The sequence below is a fragment of the Silurus aristotelis genome (genome assembly GCF_946808225.1).
Source record: "Silurus aristotelis genome assembly, chromosome: 4".
NCBI lineage: Eukaryota > Metazoa > Chordata > Actinopteri > Siluriformes > Siluridae > Silurus > Silurus aristotelis.
This window is the reverse complement of record NC_139577.1, coordinates 34366913-34386595: the sequence shown is the minus strand read 5'-3', so window position 1 is coordinate 34386595 and position 19683 is coordinate 34366913. Positions and strand designations below refer to the sequence as shown.

At 38.7% G+C, this 19683-nt stretch overlaps 1 protein-coding gene and 1 long non-coding RNA gene across 4 annotated transcripts; both read left to right on the top strand.

The window, feature by feature from the left end:
• Positions 1-622: 622 nt before the first annotated feature.
• Positions 623-16291, top strand: cntf (ciliary neurotrophic factor). 3 transcript variants are annotated; one of them, XM_083538959.1, is made up of 5 exons: positions 623-949; positions 6529-6708; positions 7387-7485; positions 15027-15314; positions 16083-16291. In XM_083538959.1, exons 3-5 carry the CDS (start codon positions 7411-7413, stop codon positions 16275-16277), a joined length of 558 nt encoding a protein of 185 aa, XP_083395085.1. In that variant the 5' UTR covers positions 623-949; positions 6529-6708; positions 7387-7410; the 3' UTR covers positions 16278-16291. The 3 variants fall into 3 exon arrangements, with proteins under 3 accessions (XP_083395085.1, XP_083395086.1, XP_083395084.1); XM_083538960.1 differs by lacking the exons at positions 623-949; positions 6529-6708 and adding an exon at positions 7144-7307 and having other exon boundaries at positions 15027-15287; XM_083538958.1 differs by lacking the exons at positions 623-949; positions 6529-6708 and adding an exon at positions 7150-7307.
• A 6-nt stretch (positions 16292-16297) lies between these two features.
• On the top strand, positions 16298-18392 carry LOC310724698. Its single transcript, XR_014533152.1, has 2 exons — positions 16298-16520; positions 16576-18392. It is a non-coding gene; the product is annotated as an uncharacterized lncRNA (long non-coding RNA).
• Positions 18393-19683: the final 1291 nt, after the last annotated feature.

Genomic DNA, 19683 nt, shown 5'->3' with positions numbered 1-19683 from the left:
ACTTCATAAGTCTGCCAATTCTGACATCATTTCTCGCAATCCCCACTTTATTTCTCTCCATTCTGACTTTTTTTCTCTACAGCCAACTCCCTGCAGGCTGGAGTGTGAGTTCTGCTACATTCTGCTGCAGGTTGCTCAGTTAAATTCCGACTTTATTTTTTCACAGCTCAATCTATTGATTGTAGTCTGTTTAATTTTTAATGTGTAAAGCTTTCCAGCACTGCAGAGGGGGTGAGGCTCTTTGATTGGCTAAAAAACCTGGACTTGTGAGGAAAATAAAGTCAGAAGAAACATTTATGTGGCGGACATGGGCTTCCACTTTGTTTAATGAACTATTAAATTAGATTCAACTGTCATTATGCAAGGTACATCTACAGAGCCAATGAAATGCAGACACCTGAGCAGTTAAGGGTTCAGGTTGAGGGTTAAGGTTGCTCAGGGGCCCAGCAGTGGCAGCTGAGATTTGAACTCATGACCTTCTGATCAGAAGTCCAACATCATACCCACTTAATTGATCAATATATTCATAAGTGTATGGGAAAATTGTGCATGTTTATCTGTAATTTTATTTATTTCACTAAAGGAGAAAACTCAGGAATTTGATCTCTAACCCATATTTCAGTGTCTGGACAGAGGAAACTGAAGAACAAACCTTTCTCTCGTTGGCCTCTGAGAAAAATATGACTCTTGGATCTCTACCAGGCCAAAACTTTACAAGAAGGAAACTACTGCAGGAAACAGATATCCTGCTGTTTCAGGACCAGAGTTTAAGAGCAAACATGACATGACAAAGTTTTTTACCTTTACATGAATTAAAAGATGATCTCGAGTTCATTTTAACTCCCGAGTCTTGCATTTCTTCTTTAAATTCACAGCTTTAGTGTAAAGTTATTCAGCAGATCTTTTGATCTTTAAGGACAACCCACAGATCTTCCCCTACAGTCCTGAGGTAACTAGGGACAATCAGCTGTCCTTTTCTTCTCACATTGCCAATCTAACATGCTCATAAGGATTTTTACTTTACAGCAGCATTACAATTCGTCCCTTTCTGTCCACACAAGATGCTTAGATGCTTGTTCAGTCCCTCAAATTTAATTCATGTTTATTTGTGTTGCACTTTTAATAATGAACATCATCTCAGAGCAGCTTTACACAGATAATGTGGTGGTAAAAATTAAGATGTTCTTTATAAGTGTAAGTTTGTCCCTGATGAACAAGTCGGTGGCGACTGTGGTGAAGGAAAAACTCCCTGAGATGCAAGGATAAAACCTTGAGAGAAACCAGACTCAAGAGGGAACCTCATCCTCATCTGGGTGCCACCAAATGTCTATTTATTACAGATAAAAGATGTTGAGGTGCAGTGATGATGATTAGAGCAAACTGTAGTCCTGAGTCAGTGTAGGAGACTGTTGATATCAACTACACTCCAAATCCATCCTCAAAGCTCCTTTTCTTACAGAATTTCACGGATCTCCAGGGTGTTGATGAGAAACATCAGCTGCACAGAGTCGCCTCCAATAGAAGAGAACACTATCCAAAGGCAGACCTGGACTAATTTGGCAGATCCAAGGAGAGGAGATAGGCAGGAACAGTGGTCTCTGGAACTTCAGGAGCATGTTTAATGAGAGAGAGAGAGAGAGAGAGAGAGAGAGAGAGAGAGAGAGAGAGAGAGAAAAAGAGAAAAATAGAAAAAGAGAGAGAGAAAAAGAGAAAAAGAGAAAAGAGAGAGAGAAAAAGAGAAAAAGAGAAAAGAGAGAGAAAGAAGAGGGAGAGAAGGATATGGATTATTAAGTCTCCTTATTGTTGTATGAAAGTTAAGGACACTGTGCAGTTTGGACTCTGGTAAGACTCACTGTAGCAGCAGAACTAAAAGGGAGAAGCAGAAGGAAACACAGACATGAGGATCTCTGGGATAAGAGACGACCCACCACACCACCATCAACAAACCTGAGTGAACGTGTGAGAGTGAGAAGACAACAGCATACAAATATCCCAGTTCACCAAACACTCCATATCCATGATCCCTCCAGATCTGCTCCTTTACCTCACAAACACCTACTGACTAAAAACTCCACTAAATAAATATGTGTTCAGACTCGACTTCAACACTGAGACTGTGTCTGAGTCCCAACACTGATTGGAAGGTTGTTCCATAACTGTGGTGTTTATAAGAGAAACATCTGCCCCCTGCTGGAGTCTTTATTATTTGAGGTACCAACAAACAGCCTGCACCTTTTGATCTAAGTGGGCATGTGGGTTTATAATGGTACAGAAGTTCACTCAGATACTGTGGCCTGGACCTTCCTCTAATAAACTAATTTCTAATCCCATCCATCATCGTTGCTCCCAATGAAAATCTCAACATCTTTTACTCAATGCCACTGTCTCTAAACCATACAACATCTCAGGTCTCACCACAGTCATATAAACTTTCCCTTTCACTCTCACAGATACTCTTCTATCACAAATCACTCCTGCTATCACTCTTCTCCACCCACTCCCCCCTGCATGCACTCTTTTCTTCACTTCTCTAACACACTCTCCATTACTTTGCACTGTTGACCGCAGATACCTGAACTCCTCCACCTTCTCCACCTCTTCTCCCTGCAACCGCACCCCTCCACAACTCCCCTCACATACTTCTCTGACACACCAGACTTCCTGATACAATACCACAACTCCTCTCTCCACCCTGTCGTACGCTTTCTCTAAATCCACAAACACACAATGCAACTCCTTCTGACCTTCTCTATACTTCTCCATCAACATTCTCAAAGCAAATAAGGCATCTGTGGTGCTCTTCCTCGGCATGAAACCATTCTGTTGCTCACAGATGGTCACCTCTTCTCTCAGCCTGGCTTCCACTACTCTTTCCCATAACTTCATGGTGTGACTGATCAACTTAATTCCCCTGTAGGTACTGCAGGTCTGCACATCTCCCTTATTCTTAAAGATCAGTACCAGCACACTCTCCATTCCTTAGGCATCTTCTCACCTTCCAAAATCCTGTTAAACAATCTGGTTAAAAACTCCACTGCATCTCTCCTAAACATCTCCATGCTTCTACCGGTATGTCATCTGCCAACCGACTTTCCACTCTTCATCCTCTTAGTCGCTGCTCTCACTTCCTCCTTACTAATCCTATCCACTTCCTTCTTCACCATCTCCACACCATCCAACCTTCTCTCTCTCTCATTTTCCTCCTTCGTTCATCAGCTGCTTAAAATACTCCCTCCATCTTCTCAACACACTCTCCTCACTAGTGAACACATTTCCATCTCCATCCTTTATTGCTCTAACTTGCAGCACATCCTTCCCAGCTCGGTTCCTCTGCCTGGCCAATCGCTACAAATCCTTTTCTCCTTCCTTAGTGTCCAACTTCTCTTACAGCTCCTCATATGCTTTTTTCTTGTCTTTCACCACATCCCAATTCTGTTTCTCCAACCTCTTTCTCCTTCTGCTCTCCTGCACTTCCTCATTCCACCACTACGTCTCTTCCTTTCTATTTCCAGATGTCACACCAAGTACTTTTCTAGCTGCCTCCCTCATCACTTCTGCAGTAGTTCCCCAATCATCCAGCACCTCTTCACCACCACCGAGCTCTTGTCTGACCTCTTCCCTGAATCTCACACTACACTCTTCCTCCTTCAGTTTCCACCATCTTATTCTTCTTTCAGTCTTTACTCTCTTCCTCTTCTTCTTCACCTCCAAAACTATCCTACAGACCACCATCCGATGCTGTCTAGCTACACTGTCCCCTGCCAACACCTTACAGTCTCCAATCTCCTTCAGGTTGCATCTCCTACATAGAACATAGTCCACCTGTGTGCACCTTCCTCCACTCTTATACGTCACCCTATGATCCTCCTTCATCTTAAAATACGTGTTCACCATCATTTCCATCCTTTTAGCAAAATCTACCACCATCTGCCCTTCCACATTCCTCTCCTTAAAACCATACCTACCCATCACCTCCTCATCACCTCTGTTCCCTTCACCTACATGCCCATTAAAGTCTGCCCCAATCACCAATCTTTTATTCCTAGTTTCATCTTCTACCACTTCATCTCACTCACTCCAGAATGTTTCCTACTCCTCCACTTGTGGAGCACAAACAGGAGGCAGATTTCTACCGGTACCCTGTTGGTTAACGATACCTGTGGTGATCGTTGGTAACCCGGGCCTCGACCGATCCGGTCTAAAATTCTGGTTCGTGATCCGTATATTTGATTTGGCACATGTTTTACGCTGGATGTCCTTCATAACAAGACAAGACAAGTGCAAAAGACAACACAAGACAGTGTAGGACAAATACACAAAACACAAAATAACACTGCCAGTAAATTTACTGTGGATGTGCAAAAATGGATGTGCAAAAAAACAGCATGTAAACGATTCTAAAATAATAAATATTATAATATGAGTGTGTGTTTGAGTTCAGATTTCTAGTAGCTCAGTATCACACAGTTGAGTGTGTGTGTGTGTGTGTTTGTGTGTGTGTGTGTGTGTGTGTGTGTGTGTGTGTGTGTGTGTGTGTGTGTGTGTGTGTGTGTGTGTGTGTGAGTGTTTCAGTTCAGTTCTGTGTGTTGAGGAACCTGATGTCTTAAGGGAAAAACAGTCTGGATGTGAGCCCAAAATGCTTCGGAAACCTATTTCCTAATGGTAGGAGAGTAAAGAGTGTGTGTGAGGGTTGTGTGTGTGATGGGTGTGAGTGAAGTGTTTGTGAGAGGTGTGTGTGACGGATGTGTGGGGTCATCCACAATGCTGTTGGCTTTGCGGATGCAGGGTGTGGTGTAAATGTCCATAATAGAGGGGAGAGAGACTCTGACGATCTTCTCAGGTGTCCTCACGATCATCTGTAGGGTCTTGCGATCCAAAACGGTGCACGTCACAAAACAGGCAGTGAAGTAGCTGCTCAGGATGCTTTCAATGGTCCCTCAGTAGAACATGGTCAGAATGTGGGGAGGGATATTGGCTTTCCTTAACCTTCTCAGGATATAGAAACGCTGGTGGGCTTTCCTAGTGATGGAGCTGGTGTTGAGTGACCAAGAGAAGTTCTCCGCCAGATGAACACCAAGGAATTTGGTGCTCTTGGCGATCTCCAAACAGGATCCATTGATGATCAGTGGAGAAATGCCACTCTTTGCTCTCCTGAAGTCAACAACCATCTCTTCGATTTTGTCAACGTTCAGAGACGGATTGTTGTCAGGAAGTCCAGTCTGGTTTCAGAGGGAGGTGTTCAGGCCCAGTAGGCTCAGCTTCTCAATCAGGTGCTGAGGGACCATTGTGTTGAGTGTTGCACTGAAGTCTATGAACATCATTGCTACATATGAGTCCTTATCCTCCATGTGGGTGAGCACCAGATGGAGGATTGTGGTGATGGCATTGTCTGTGGAACAGTTTGGACGATTCATCAACTGCATTGGGTCCACAGAGGGTGGTAGCTGGGTCTTGATGTGCCTCATGACAAGCCTCTGGAAGCACTTCATCATGATGGGTGTGAGTGCAATGGGGCAGGAGACTATAGATTTCTCTTCTTTGGCACGGGGACGATAATTATTGTCTATAGGCACGTAGGAACAACTGTGCTGCTCAGGGAGATGTTGATCAAGATGTTGGTAAAGACATTCACTACCTGTTCTGTACATTCCATGATTTCTCTGCCAGGAATGTTGTCTGGCCCAGCGGACTTCTGTGCATCAACTCTGCAATGAAGAGTCTATCGTGGATAGACACTTCAGCCGTGGATAGACAGAGCACCTGGTCACTGGGTGGAGTGGTATGCGCCTGTGATGTTTGTGTAAACAACAACCAGTGTGTTTTCTCCTCATGTTGCAAAGTCCACATTCTGATGACATTTAGGGAGCACAGTCCTGAGATTTGCGTGGTTAAAATCTCCAGTGACAATAAACAAAAAAGGTCTACATCTCACAACCATAAACTCCACCAGCGGTGAGCAGTAGGTGGAGATGAGGACACAGTTCTTACACCATTCCGTGTTGATGTAAACACACAGACCTCTGCCGAGAGTTACTGCACAAAGTTGCGTTTCTGTTGGCACGAAACGCAGCTAGCCCATCCAGCTGAATGGAGGCGTCTGGAACTCTGTCGCTCAGAAACATCTTTGTGAGCACAAAGCTGCAACAGTGTCTATACTCACCCCACGTAGCTTGCTGGAGTCTGCTGGAGCTTGCTGGAGTCTAGTCTAAACGGAAAGACTAAAGTCAATAAACACAACAAGATCTTTGACTGCTGTACACACTGGGACAGAAACACCATCCAGAGATGCTACGTAATCGGAAAGTTCACTTCTAGCTGCATGTGGTTCTAGTAAACTAGTCCTAGTACTTCCGTCATATCCGAGTTGAGCAGAAGAAAGTTATCAAGCATCCACTGTCTAATGTCCTTTAAACACACCTCAACATGGTTAAACTGATCTCTCTCATCTGGCTTTACTGAATTATACAACTGTGTATCATCACTATAGCAATGGAAGCTAACACCATGTTTATGAATAATTTCACCCAGAGGCAGCCTGTTTGAAGAGAAAATTAGTGGGCCTAAGACAGATCCTTGTGAAACACTGAACTTTACCTCTGAAAGTGTGAAGAACCCACCATTTACAGCCTACATCCACAGAAGATCTGTAGTTAGTTCTACAAGATGTTTGGAACAACCTCGACAGTGTACCTTGAAGAATTGAGGCAGGTAAAGGATGCTCACACCAGATTTTATTAGAATTCTCTCTCTTCACTTCCAAAAAAAAAATAAAAATGTGTGTGTATATATATATATATATATATATATATATATATATATATATATATATATATATATATATATATATATATATATATATATATATATACACATTTTTATTATTATTATTATTTTTTTTTTTATAAATACAGTATATATATTTTGAAATAGTTAAGCATCCTCACTACTCACAGCAAATCCAAAAAGGATTTTGATAGTTGGATGTTTTTGGTATATTGGTATCAATAACATTCCCTGTGAGTGCAGTGTTGCTTAGCAAACAGAGTTTGACGTACACCAGTGTGTGCATTCCTTCATCCCAGTGGAGTTTTGTTTCCGCCTCCGGTCCTCCCTTCGTTCTGTGCCGTGTGCCCTTTAAAATTCCAGAGAGAGCGTGTGTGTGTGTGTGTGTGTGTGTGTGTGTGTGTGTGTGTGTGTGTGTGTGTGTGTGTGCGCGTGTGTGTGTGCACTGTAATTTAAATGAATGGACCTGGAAGTGTACAGGAACTCAGCTGCGCCTAACAGACAAGCTGCATTCACCAAAACCAGTAAGAAATCGACTTCAGATGTAGGTTTATCCTCCATAACTTCACTGCCTAACCTGATCTGTGTTTTATATTCCCTCAGGGAGTTACAGAAAAGTGGAATTGAATGGCTTTAAAGGAAAAGACGGTGTCTCTGGCCAGGCTGCTGCATGAGGACTGCACCCAGCTCCTGGAGTTATACGTGAGTTCACTTCTAGATACTGTATTGCACAAAAACACTGAACGATGATTTTACGTCTGCAGAAGTGCTTTAACACGCACACACACACACACACACACACACACACACACACACACACACACACACACACACACACACACAGCTCTTTTATAAACACTGTAAGAGTTCATCTGTAATAGAATAGAGAGACTCTGGCGTTGGTTTCATTCTATTCTACTTCAGAATCAGGTTTTTGGCAGGATCAGGAAATTGGCAAATGTGTACACACAGTAACTCCCAAAATACAGACAAAAATAACAATACTATACATTGAGCTTATAGACAAGACAATACAGACTATACCGATTAAATAAGACCACAATATACAGAGTACATTACAGATCAGTATTGTGCACATCAGTATTGTGCATCACATAAGATAAAGAAGTTACTTTAGGACTTTTGTACAATATACTGCAGCAACAGTGTGTGTGTGTGTGTGTGTGTGTGTGTGTGTGTGTGTGTGTGTGTGTGTGTGTGTATGAAGAATTTATAAGAATAAGAATTTACACATGGTTCAAAAGTGTACACACCCACTGGCTCTTTCTGAATCATGTTGCCTTCTTGAGAATCTGGAGAATTCTGTTATTCTCAGGAAAAAGTAAGAATATAAGTTTAACGAGTATAATATATATTTATTTATTTCTTGAGAGGAATATGCAGTATAACCTTTACAGACAATCATCTGGGTAATGACATGCTGAATCAAGTGTGTGTGAACTTTTGAAATATCCAGTTATTATTTGTGTCCCAATGATGTTTTGTTTTCTTTAATCACCAGCTGTGTGAAATATTATTCAGTTTATTGCTAAGTTTAAAAAAAATTTTTTTTAAATGCACTTTCTATGTGCTCTCATTTCTGTTTAGAAATTATTTTAATTTTTTTAAAATGATATGAACAAAATAACTTTTAATTAGTAAACATATAAAACCCTATTTGATTTAATTGAAATACAATCTGATTTAATTGAATTTTTATTGTAATATAATGTATATGTGACACAGTTTATATTTTAATAAGTAAAGTATTTATTATTATAATTTTTTACTCAAATGTGAGCGTGACAGACAAAGTGATAACAGGGACCAACCTACACTATATAGACAAAAGTATTGGGACACCTGACGTCTTCCCCAAACTTTTACCACAAAGTTGTACACACAATTTGCATCGGGGCGTCTTTGGAATCCGTAGCATGGAATTTTCCCTTCAACGGCCCAAACATGACCCAGCATGACTGAATATGATTCAATTATTAAGAATGAAAAGCTCAAAAACATTAACAGGAGAAACACAAAAATGAAGCTTGTTATCTTAAATGTAATCTTTAGTATCTGCCTGGTCAGGATTATATTCAATTTAATTAGGCTACTATTTTGTCTAGATTTTGGGGAAATACAGCTGGTAGATCACACGGGTTTTATCTTCATCCTGATGATGGCACTGGAAAGTGACTCTACACATTTCCTGACATGCTATGCTAGCAGATTTTCTATGATAAGAGAGACACAAACCTTAGGTGTAATAAATATATATGTATAATAATAATAATAATAATAATAATAATAATAATAATAATAATAGTTGACAGATTTTTCAATGTAGACTTTGTTTTTATTTCGATTGCTTATCACGTTGATAGCTAGACTGTCTTACTAGCAAAGAGTGCAATGTTTGCTAATCCAGTAAGGCTAGAAGATTTAAAAAGCTATAAAAAAAAATGCTTAACGCTATTCGGTGATGACACATCGCGAGCACGATGAGATATTAAAAATCTGGACCTTCACAGCTTTTATATTCGAGCTACTCCTGTGGTAAATTATTTAGCTGAAAAGATAGCTCGCTAGATCAGAGACTAGCTTCATAGCTAAAGACATAATAGCTTCAAAAGGTCAGAGTTTTAACTGATTTTTTTTATTGATTTATTCTTTCAGGTTTAATTATAAACCTTAATGTATAATTCGAAGTGGCTCCTTTTGATGTCCAATTCTAAATAAATGCTAGTCAAAAGGGTTAGCATGAAGCGACACAAACATAACCACTTCAAAGTGTTACGTCTTATTTATAGCCATGAATTAGCGATCTTTGGTGGTTACGAAAAGGTTCAGCTTTAGTCATGTTGGTAATTTAATGTCATAAATTCGAGCATTTAACTGGGAACTTTAACTTGACATCAGTGGATTCAGGCAAGTTTATGAAAGTACAGAACGAGAAAATAAAATAAAAGCAAAATGATGGACTTTGCTGAAATATTCATGCCAGATACAGTATCACAGTGTGTAGCAATCATAATATTATTGAGCGGGAGGAACGAATGAATAAATTGTGTGTGTGTGTGTGTGTGTGTGTGTGTGTGTGTGTGTGTTGAGGGTGTATGTTTGTTTGTAGTCACAGCGATTGCAGTAAACACGAAGAAAATAAGGAGCTTCATTCTGCACATCAGCTTTCCTCAACACCCACTCGCTCTTTGGCTCACATATTGGGCAGGCATCACTGCAGAAGATCCAGGGTTGCTGTAATCAAATCTGTTTACGGTTCCTTGCCAAAATGGCTGATCAGGCCACGCCCCCACGTCCTCGTTTCCCAAATGCCATAGAGTCAGGGTTACACAGGATCGAGGCCTAGAGTGTAGGAGCCGGTTGGAATTACAGCAATGTGACCGTGAATACACACACACACACACACACACACACACACACACACACACACACACACACACACACACACACACACAATTTATACACTTGTTCCAGTCAGGAAGAATAAAACACTACATTTCTTGTGCTTTCATGCCAAATTAAACAATTACGAGAATGAACATGTTTCGGCAATCATCCACTCTGTGTGCATTCCACACTGTGTTCTACTTGTGTATGAAAATGTGTGTGTGTGTGTGTGTGTGTGTGTGTGTGTGTGTGTGTGTGTGTGTGTGTGTGTGTGTGTGTGTGTGTGTGTAAGTGAGTGAGTGAGACCAGGCCCTTGATCAAGAGACTCTAAATTCTTAATCAGTGACTTATCTCATGCCACACTTCCTAGTTTTTCATAATCGCCCTGGACTAAGTTGTGTGTGTTGCTCAGAAACTGCTTAATCATGCCTCTTAAGTGGAAATGAGCAGAACAGTTTCATTGAGAATTTTCTGGGAACTTAGACTTGTGTAAACTGCTGCTTTCCAAAAAATGTAAAGAGCCTTCAAGATTAAAAAGAAAAATAAACTCTCATTTCATTTCATTCAATCATTTGTATATTGTTGATATATCTTCAGCGTGATCTTCAGCCAAACCCAAAAAGTGTATAAAAAAATGAAATGCTACCCACAGTGCAATGCAATAACCTGCTGATAATCACTTATTCAAGCATTTATTGATGATATCATGAGCACACACCCAAAGAAACTGGACAGTTGAAGACCTCATCTTGTCTGTGCCTCAGGGTTAGGGTTAGGGTTAACCCCTGATGTGGGGTTCTGCTGTTGTAGCTCATTCACCTTTAGGTGCATGCTGAGATGCTTTTCTGCTCAACATGGTTGTGAAGAGTGATTATATGAGTTACTTATCCATCTTGGCAGCTTGAACCAATTTCTTTTGACCTCTTTTATCAACATTTCATTTCTACCCAAAGAATTGTCTCTTGTTTTTTGTTTTTCTGCACCATTGTGTTGTTAAGGGGTCCCTGAACCTTTCACTGTGAGGGCCACATAATTATTTCTTTCTTAAATGGGGTCTGTAACAGAAGATCACACAGGCCGAGTGAATACCAGTATTATTGTGAGATTTTATTATGATTTTAAATGTATTTATTTTGCCTCCTAATGCTGGATTAGTTTATTATTATCTTCTGCAACGTACAGACAAATGAACAAAACATTTACTTACTTATGCATATGCATGTGGTTGGTGTGTAAATGTAAGAAATAATTAGACTACGTTAATAACTAGAAGTCGACCGATAGTGGATTTTACCGATAGCGATATCTGGGGTGGATCGTACTTTCTGATAACTGATTAATAAACCGATCGTTTTTAAAATGGATTCTGTATAAAAAACAAACAAAAATAAGTCCATGCAAAATAATACTGAACTTTATTACAAAACTTTTAAAAACACTACTGAATCAAGAAAATGTGCTAAATGAAATAAATATGAACATATTAACGAATAAATATAATTATATTATTAATTAATGATAAATAAATATAACATTGCACTCTCCGTGCAGCGTGCAGTCTTCTTCTTCTTCTTCTTTCGGCTGCTCCCATTAGGGGGCGCCACAGCAGATCAACTGTCTCCATACCCCCCTGTCCTCTACCAACCACACCAACCACCTGCATGTCTTCCCTCACCACATCCATGAACCTCCTCCTTGGTCTTCCTTTCTTCCTCCTTCCTGGTGGCTCCATCCTCTACATTCTCCTACTGATATACCCCATGTCCCTCCTTTGCACATGTCCAAACCATCTCAATCTCGCCTCCCTCACCTTGTCTCCAAAATGTCCCTCTAATAAACTAATTTCTATTTCTGTCAATCGTCGTCACTCCCAATGAACATCTTAACATCTTCAGCTCTGCTACCTCCAGCTCCACCTCCTGTCTTTTACTCAATGCCACTGTCTCTAAGCAGTCTCACGTAAAAACAAACAGCATGTGGTGTCAGTGATTCGCCTCTAGAGGCCGCTCTTGTAATGGCAGCGGATTGCAAGCCGGAAAAACTATCAGAATGGATTTTTGCTGATAGCCGATAGTTTAAGCGATTAACTATCGGTGCCTCGAACTTTATTAATAACTAAGGAACATTTTAGTTAAAAAATCGAAATTTATTATCATAAACAAATATGATATGAGTAAAACATTCTAAATATGTCCCTGTCATTGTTCAGAGGGCCGTTTCTAATGTGGGGGCGTAGTTTGAGGACCCCTGTTAAATATTTTTGTGTTTTTGGAACATTCCAGAGAGGGATCAGCAGTTTCTGAAATACACAAACCATCGAACAGCCATGCCACTGCTGTGTATAAAGTGATTCAGGATGGCAACCAGTGATAAGGAATAATAATCCAGTCTATAGGTTTTAAATGCATGCACATGTTTTACAGATTTTGAAACTGTCATGAGAGTGTTTGAGAGACACGTGCATATTCCTTTTGTTTCTATGCAACAAACTCAGTAATATTAGGCTATAAATATTTCCTTTGACCAAACAATTTAATAAATTTACAGATGTTCAACTTTATTTTGATTGAAAAAAATCCCCCCTTAGCATGAAGAACCGCTTCACACACTCTCAGTGTCCAGACAGTTCACTTCTCCAAACTTTCAGCTGAAATACTTTGCCATGCTATAGAGTTAACATGTTCTCCAAATATTAATTTGTGAAGTAAAACATAACAAATCAACATATATTTCGTGCAAAACCTACTGTTATTGCATAGATTGAAGATTTGATGAAAATGAATACCCCTAAAAGGCTATTAGAACACAGTAGGATTGGAACATTGGAACTGGTGAACATAGAAACCTGGTTAGAAAGTGCTCAGGAAACACAGGACTTTGAAAACTAGGTTACAAGGAACATCAAATCATGAAATTGATGGTTATGGTGCACTGGCAAACAGGTTCATTGGAATTATATTGCCCAGGAAACAGAGACCTGCACAACATAAAACACTGGGATTATAAAACATTTATATAAAAGCACTGGGATTATAAAGGACTGTTATAAAGGCACTTGGTTTATAAAGGACTTTTATAAAGGCACTGGGATTATAAAGGACTGTGATAAAGGCACTGGGATTATAAAGGACTGTTATAAAGGCACTGGGTTTATAAAGGACTGTGATAAAGACACTGGGATTATAAAGGACTGTTATAAAGGCACTGGGTTTATAAAGGACTGTGATAAAGGCACTGGGATTATAAAGGACTGTTATGAAGGCACTGGGATTATAAAGGACTGTGATAAAGGCACTGGGATTATACACATTTTGGATAATGGCACTGGGATTATAAAAGACTGTTATAAAGGCACTGGGATTATAAAGGACTGTTATAAAGGCACTGGGATTATAAAGGACTGTGATAAAGGCACTGGGATTATAAAGGACTGTTATAAAGGCACTGGGATTATAAAGGACTGTGATAAAGGCACTGGGATTATAAAGGACTGTTATAAAGGCACTGGGATTATAAAGGACTGTTATAAAGGCACTGGGATTATAAAGGACTGTGATAAAGGCACTGGGATTATAAAGGACTGTTATAAAGGCACTGGGATTATAAAGGACTGTGATAAAGGCACTGGGATTATAAAGGACTGTGATAAAGGCACTGGGATTATAAAGGACTGTTATAAAGGCACTGGGATTATAAAGGACTGTTATAAAGGCACTGGGATTATAAAGGACTGGGATAAAGGGACTGGGATTATAAAGGACTGTTATAAAGGCACTGGGATTATAAAGGACTGTGATAAAGGCACTGGGATTATAAAGGACTGTGATAAAGGCACTGGGATTATAAAGGACTGTTATAAAGGCACTGGGATTATAAAGGACTGTGATAAAGGCACTGGGATTATAAAGGACTGTTATAAAGGCACTGGGATTATACACATTTTGAATAAAGGCACTGGGATTATAAAATAGAAACAGATTGGGATTATAAAAGATTGGGGGGTTATAAACACTAGGATAAAGGCACTGGGGTTATGAAGACTGGTATTAAAAAAAATGAGATTATAAAATATTTGGATAAATGCCCTAGGATTATGAAAGATTTGTATTATTAAGGATTGGGGGTTATAAAGGCAATTGGATAATAAAGGACGGGGTTTATAAAAGACTGGAATTATTAAGGACTGGGATAAAGTCACTGGGATTATAAAAGATTGGTATTATCAAAGATTAGGGTTCAAAAAGGCACTGGGATTATACAAAAATTTCCGGAATTATAAAATCACTGGGATTATAAAAAAATGACTGGAATTATAGTCACTGGGATTATAAAAAAATTACTGGAATTATAAAGTCACTGGGTTTGTAAAAGACTATTAAAGATTGGGGTTATAAAGTCACTGGAATTATAAAAAAAATGACTGGGATTATAAAGTCACTGGGATAAAGTCACTGTGGGTATAAAAAGTCTGGGATTATTAAGGGTTTGTAAAAGACTGATTATGAAAGATTGTGGATGAAGGCATTTAGATGATAGGAGACTGAGAATTTAGATCACTGCAGGCACTGGTTATAAACACTTAAAAAGCATCATTTTATTTGCCATAAACACATGGATTAGGACACTTGGATTATAACACACTGAGACCATAAACCATTGAATCCTACTGAGATTAGGACACACACATGAGAACACTGGAATTATGAAACACCGGATTTATAGACTGAACAAGTATAGACTTCCTGAACAAGTTCAGAACAAGTCCTCAACTTGTTCTGGCCAATTATGTGGTTGTTGATCTTCTCCTCTCTGCTTTGTTCTTCCTCCTGTTTCAGACGACTCGGGAAACTCTGCCGTCTAACTCGGTATCTGGCTCACAGTTGGTGTCCATCCCTCCATTAACACCTCAACTATCATCCACTGAGAAGATCTGCTTCCTGCACGCTGCGCTCCGAGCGTGTCTCCGTCTGATGGACAAGGCCATAACCCGCGAGGACACCATGTTCCCCGACCCACCTGAGGACGAGTACACAAAGCAACGAAAAACTGTCAGAGACAGACTGTCGCACCTGGTGTTCAGCACAGAGCGCCTCCTGGTGGGTCAAAAGAGATGTGACGCTGAGGTACAGCAAAAATATCTTGATTTTTTTATTTATTGATAATTAAATAAATTATTTATAATAAACATGAATATTCATTATGGCTTTATTATAAAATTTACACATTTTTATCAAATTTCATAAAACTATCATTATTAATGAATTAATTCCAATTTCTAATAATTTCTCCACTAATTAATTTACTTAATATTGACTTATTATTATATTTTATATATATATATATATATATATATATATATATATATATATATATATATATATATATATATATAGCAAACAAATATATTGAATATAACATTCTTTTATTATATATTATTTAATTTTTTATTAATATACATTCATAAATCTATATTCCAAATATAAATACATGAATCATAAATGAATCGTCTGTACCATTGGAAAGTGATGTCTCTATAGTTATGCTCTGGTTTATTGACCAGAAGGTTGGATTTGCACCAGCACTGACAAGCTGCCCCTCCTGGGCCCCTGAGTAAGGCCCCTAACCCATCTGCTTCAGGGGTTCTGTATCATGATTGACCCTGCACTGACCCCAGTCTCCTAAAATATGGGATTTGTGATGTGCTTTTTATGTATGTGAAATGTCTCTTTCTTTAAAAAGGAAAAAGGATTTGTAACAGATATTCTTCTTCTTCTTCTTTTTATTATTATTATGTGTTATATATGATGTTCTAATGCATGACTTGAAGTGTGTGTGTGTGTGTGTGTGTGTGTGTGTGTGTGTGTGTGTGTGTGTGTGTGTGTGTGTGCTAGGCAAAGGATTTGATGGATGGTAGTGGGACGTTTGCTCTGAAGAAGTGGATCCTCCAGGTTCTGCAGGATGTTGTGCACTGGTCCAAGAAGACAGCTGAAACTCTCCAGAACCTGCCTGCTCTCACAAGAGCCAAGAGAACAACGAGAACGAAAAGAGCGACAAGAAAGCAGGGGGCACGCAAACTACACAAATAAACACATACAGAGTGTGGGTAAATTTGATTTTCGCTAAAGTGCCGCCCTCTAGTGGCCAAATGACATTATAACATTACAACAACAACAAAATCGATTTTTAGCTTTCGTCTCTTTTGGGAATATAAACCAGGAGGTAACATTGGTTAACTAAAGGACATTTAAAATTCAATTTGGAACGTAAGCAACATATATTTATATAATTATCTTCAGTATATATGATGTTAGAGAACATACACAGATTGTGTTTAAAATCATGATCTATTTATATTTTCCATACCATTTTTTTTTTGGTCTCCAGGATACTAAGTTACTAAGTTCTACATGTAGCTCTATGTATATATATATATCAGAGTTAGGAACCAGATAAAATGATCACAATAATAAACATCCACCACGGTAATCTTCGAAGACATTAGGAACTAATCATCTTTGATGACTGTGAACTCAAATCAGATTTATTTCCATTCACATTTGACAGCTTGTGGAGTGCGAGATCTTATTATTTCATCCAATCAAATTTTTATTATATTAAGATTTTTTTCCAAATACGAATATTGCAATTTTATTCCCTGAATATTAAAACCTATTACTTTGTTTATCAAAAGGTTACTAAAAAGTTTTATTGGTATTTTTCCCAGTGAGACTGTAACACTTTACTAACAAGTATGGTCACAGCAACATTTGACATTTTTGTCAATTTAAGCTACAATAGCAAAAAAAGGTTTTGTTACTAATCAGTTACAGATAAATAATGTTTATTTACCACGAATCAGTGCAGCACAGAGTCAGTGTTATAGAGTTATTAAAGCGAATGTGATTGTATGTTTACTGATCTGATGCTATCGACAGTCATGATAATTTGTCGTCATTTGCTGAAATTGGGGGTTAGGAACACCACCTCATCACATGTTTACCAGTATGTATTTTGATTATTGAGGATAACTTGTTTGTTTTTTTCCCAGTCTGAGGTCCAAAATACCGAGTATTATGTTTGAGACGAAAACCGCAGTAGTGTCATGTATATTTTTAGTACAGCAGCGCCCCCTGGTGTACCTACTGAGAATCTAAATCCAAAAAGATAAATGTAAAAAAAAAAGTGCTGTATGTTTGTTAACTAAACGTTAATGCTCTTAACAACAGGACTCAAGGAGAAAACCACAGTTATCAGTATAAAGCTAGTATAAGTAGTAAGTTTTAAAAGCAGCAGGCAACATCTTAATTGACGGCTAAAACATTTTTAAAAATGGCTGACGGCGAAACAAAAACACTCTCGTTCGGATAAGAATGGAAACACATTCCTGTCCGTTATGTCCTGAAAACCTCCTTCACATATTTTTTTCAGATCTAGTGGTGTTTCCCAGCTTTAACACCACACACCAGAGTGGATTTGACCAGCCGAATGCCTGAACAAAATCAACACACACTGAATAAACACTAAAGGCGTCTCAGCATACATTCACACTAGCACGTAACAGACGATCGCTCGTTTTACACACATTTCTGCTACGTCCACGCGTGACACAGAGCTGCTACCTCAACGGAAAAGCAACAACTAGATTCTCTCAACTTTAAGCAAATTAGGGTTGTTGATATTTAGCAATTGAGTCCTCCGATTCTACAGCACACATAATTCACAAATTTAGTTCCTTCCTGATATAAATGTGAAAGAAAAGCCTTCTAGCATGGGTTTGTCTTATCCTGTCTTATTATGTGTATAGAAACATTACCAGAGCGAGTAGAAATGATTGTTAGTGTGTGTAGCTAAGACAGTTAGCTTGCTTTGCTAATCGAATCTGAGAACGTAGCTAGTCCATTTCAATCAAACCGTTTTCACACTGATTATTGTGATTTAATGAGTATTTAACTATCACACATATCTGAATATGATGAGCAGATACATGAAGGATTTACCTTAAAGGTTGAGAGATTTCTAATATATAAATAATATTATATACAATAAAGATGCGTGAAATAGAGACGACAAACCTGCGACTACTGATATAATACTTGCTCTCTGTTATCGGTATTATTTTCTTATATTTCACTGATTGTGAGGGAAAAATGTTTATATCTGCTTAAGATACCATTAAATTTGAATCTATAAAATCATGACTGGATTTCACTTCTTCTAGAGTCTGATGTTTGGGGAAACATCAGTATGTAGAGCTTCTTCAGAAGGTGTGTGTGTTTGGGGGGGGGGGTGTAGAGAATGTGCATGTGCTATACAGAGACTCAGTAAGTGTTTATTATTTATATCTGTGTATAACCCCAGATCTCATATCTAAAACATTTAAGCATTTAACTGATTATTCTATTAAAGCCGAATGAATGTGGTGTCAGCAATTAGTGATAAACTTCACACCGCAGAGGGTTTCATTCCACTTATACCACATCTTTACCATGTTCCTATTTTTATTCTTTTAGATTTACACATTAAACATAGTTGAATTAATAAAATACACAATGTGGACACCTGACTAGAAGCTTGATCAGATTGGTGTGTGTTTTCTGAAGATCCCATTCCACATTTAGTGCCCATTTCCTATCATAATGAGCTCCACTCTTCTGGGAAGATGTTCCACTAGATTTTGTGGAGATTCATTCATCTGTAAGGGTGTTAGTAAAGTCAGGTAGTGATGTAGGTGAGAAGGTGAGGAGGTTCCTGTGGTGCCATCAGTGTTTACATTCATCCCAAAGGTGTTTAACAGGGTTGGAGGTCAATAGCATCACACAACAAACCCCCGCCCCCTCCCCCACCACCCAACCCTACTAAACCGTGACGTACCGAACACCACAGTATATATATATATATATATATAAATATATACAGTACTGCTGTGCTAAAAGCTTTAGGCACTTGGGTTAAAATGTAAAAAAATATAAACTGTAAATTGTTGAGAATGTGCTCAATAATGAACATTTTAAGAATCTATTTTTATAATTTAACAAAATGGAAAGTAAATGAACAAAAGAAAAATCGAAATCAAATCAATATTTGGTGTGACACGCTTTTATTTTCTATTTTTTTGCATTAGGTAGGAAATAATTCATTGCATTATTTTCCATTAAGTGAAACAAAACCATCTGTGTATGAGCTTCAGACTGGTTGAGGAACAGCCAAACTGCTACTATGGTGAGGTTGTGGAAGACAGTTTCATGTCAAAGGCCCTACACCATGGTAAGACTGAGCACAGCAACAAGACACAAGATAGTTCTACTGCATCAGCAACGTCTCTACCAGGCAAAAATCTCAAATGAGACCAGGCATTCAAGATGTGATCTTCAAGCTATTTTGAAAAAGCTCAAAGAAAATTGAGGCAAGAAAACTTAGGTACCTCATGCTTACTTCATTGCAACATCAGAAGATGTCCAGCAGTGCCATCAGCAAAGAACTGGCCAGATGTTT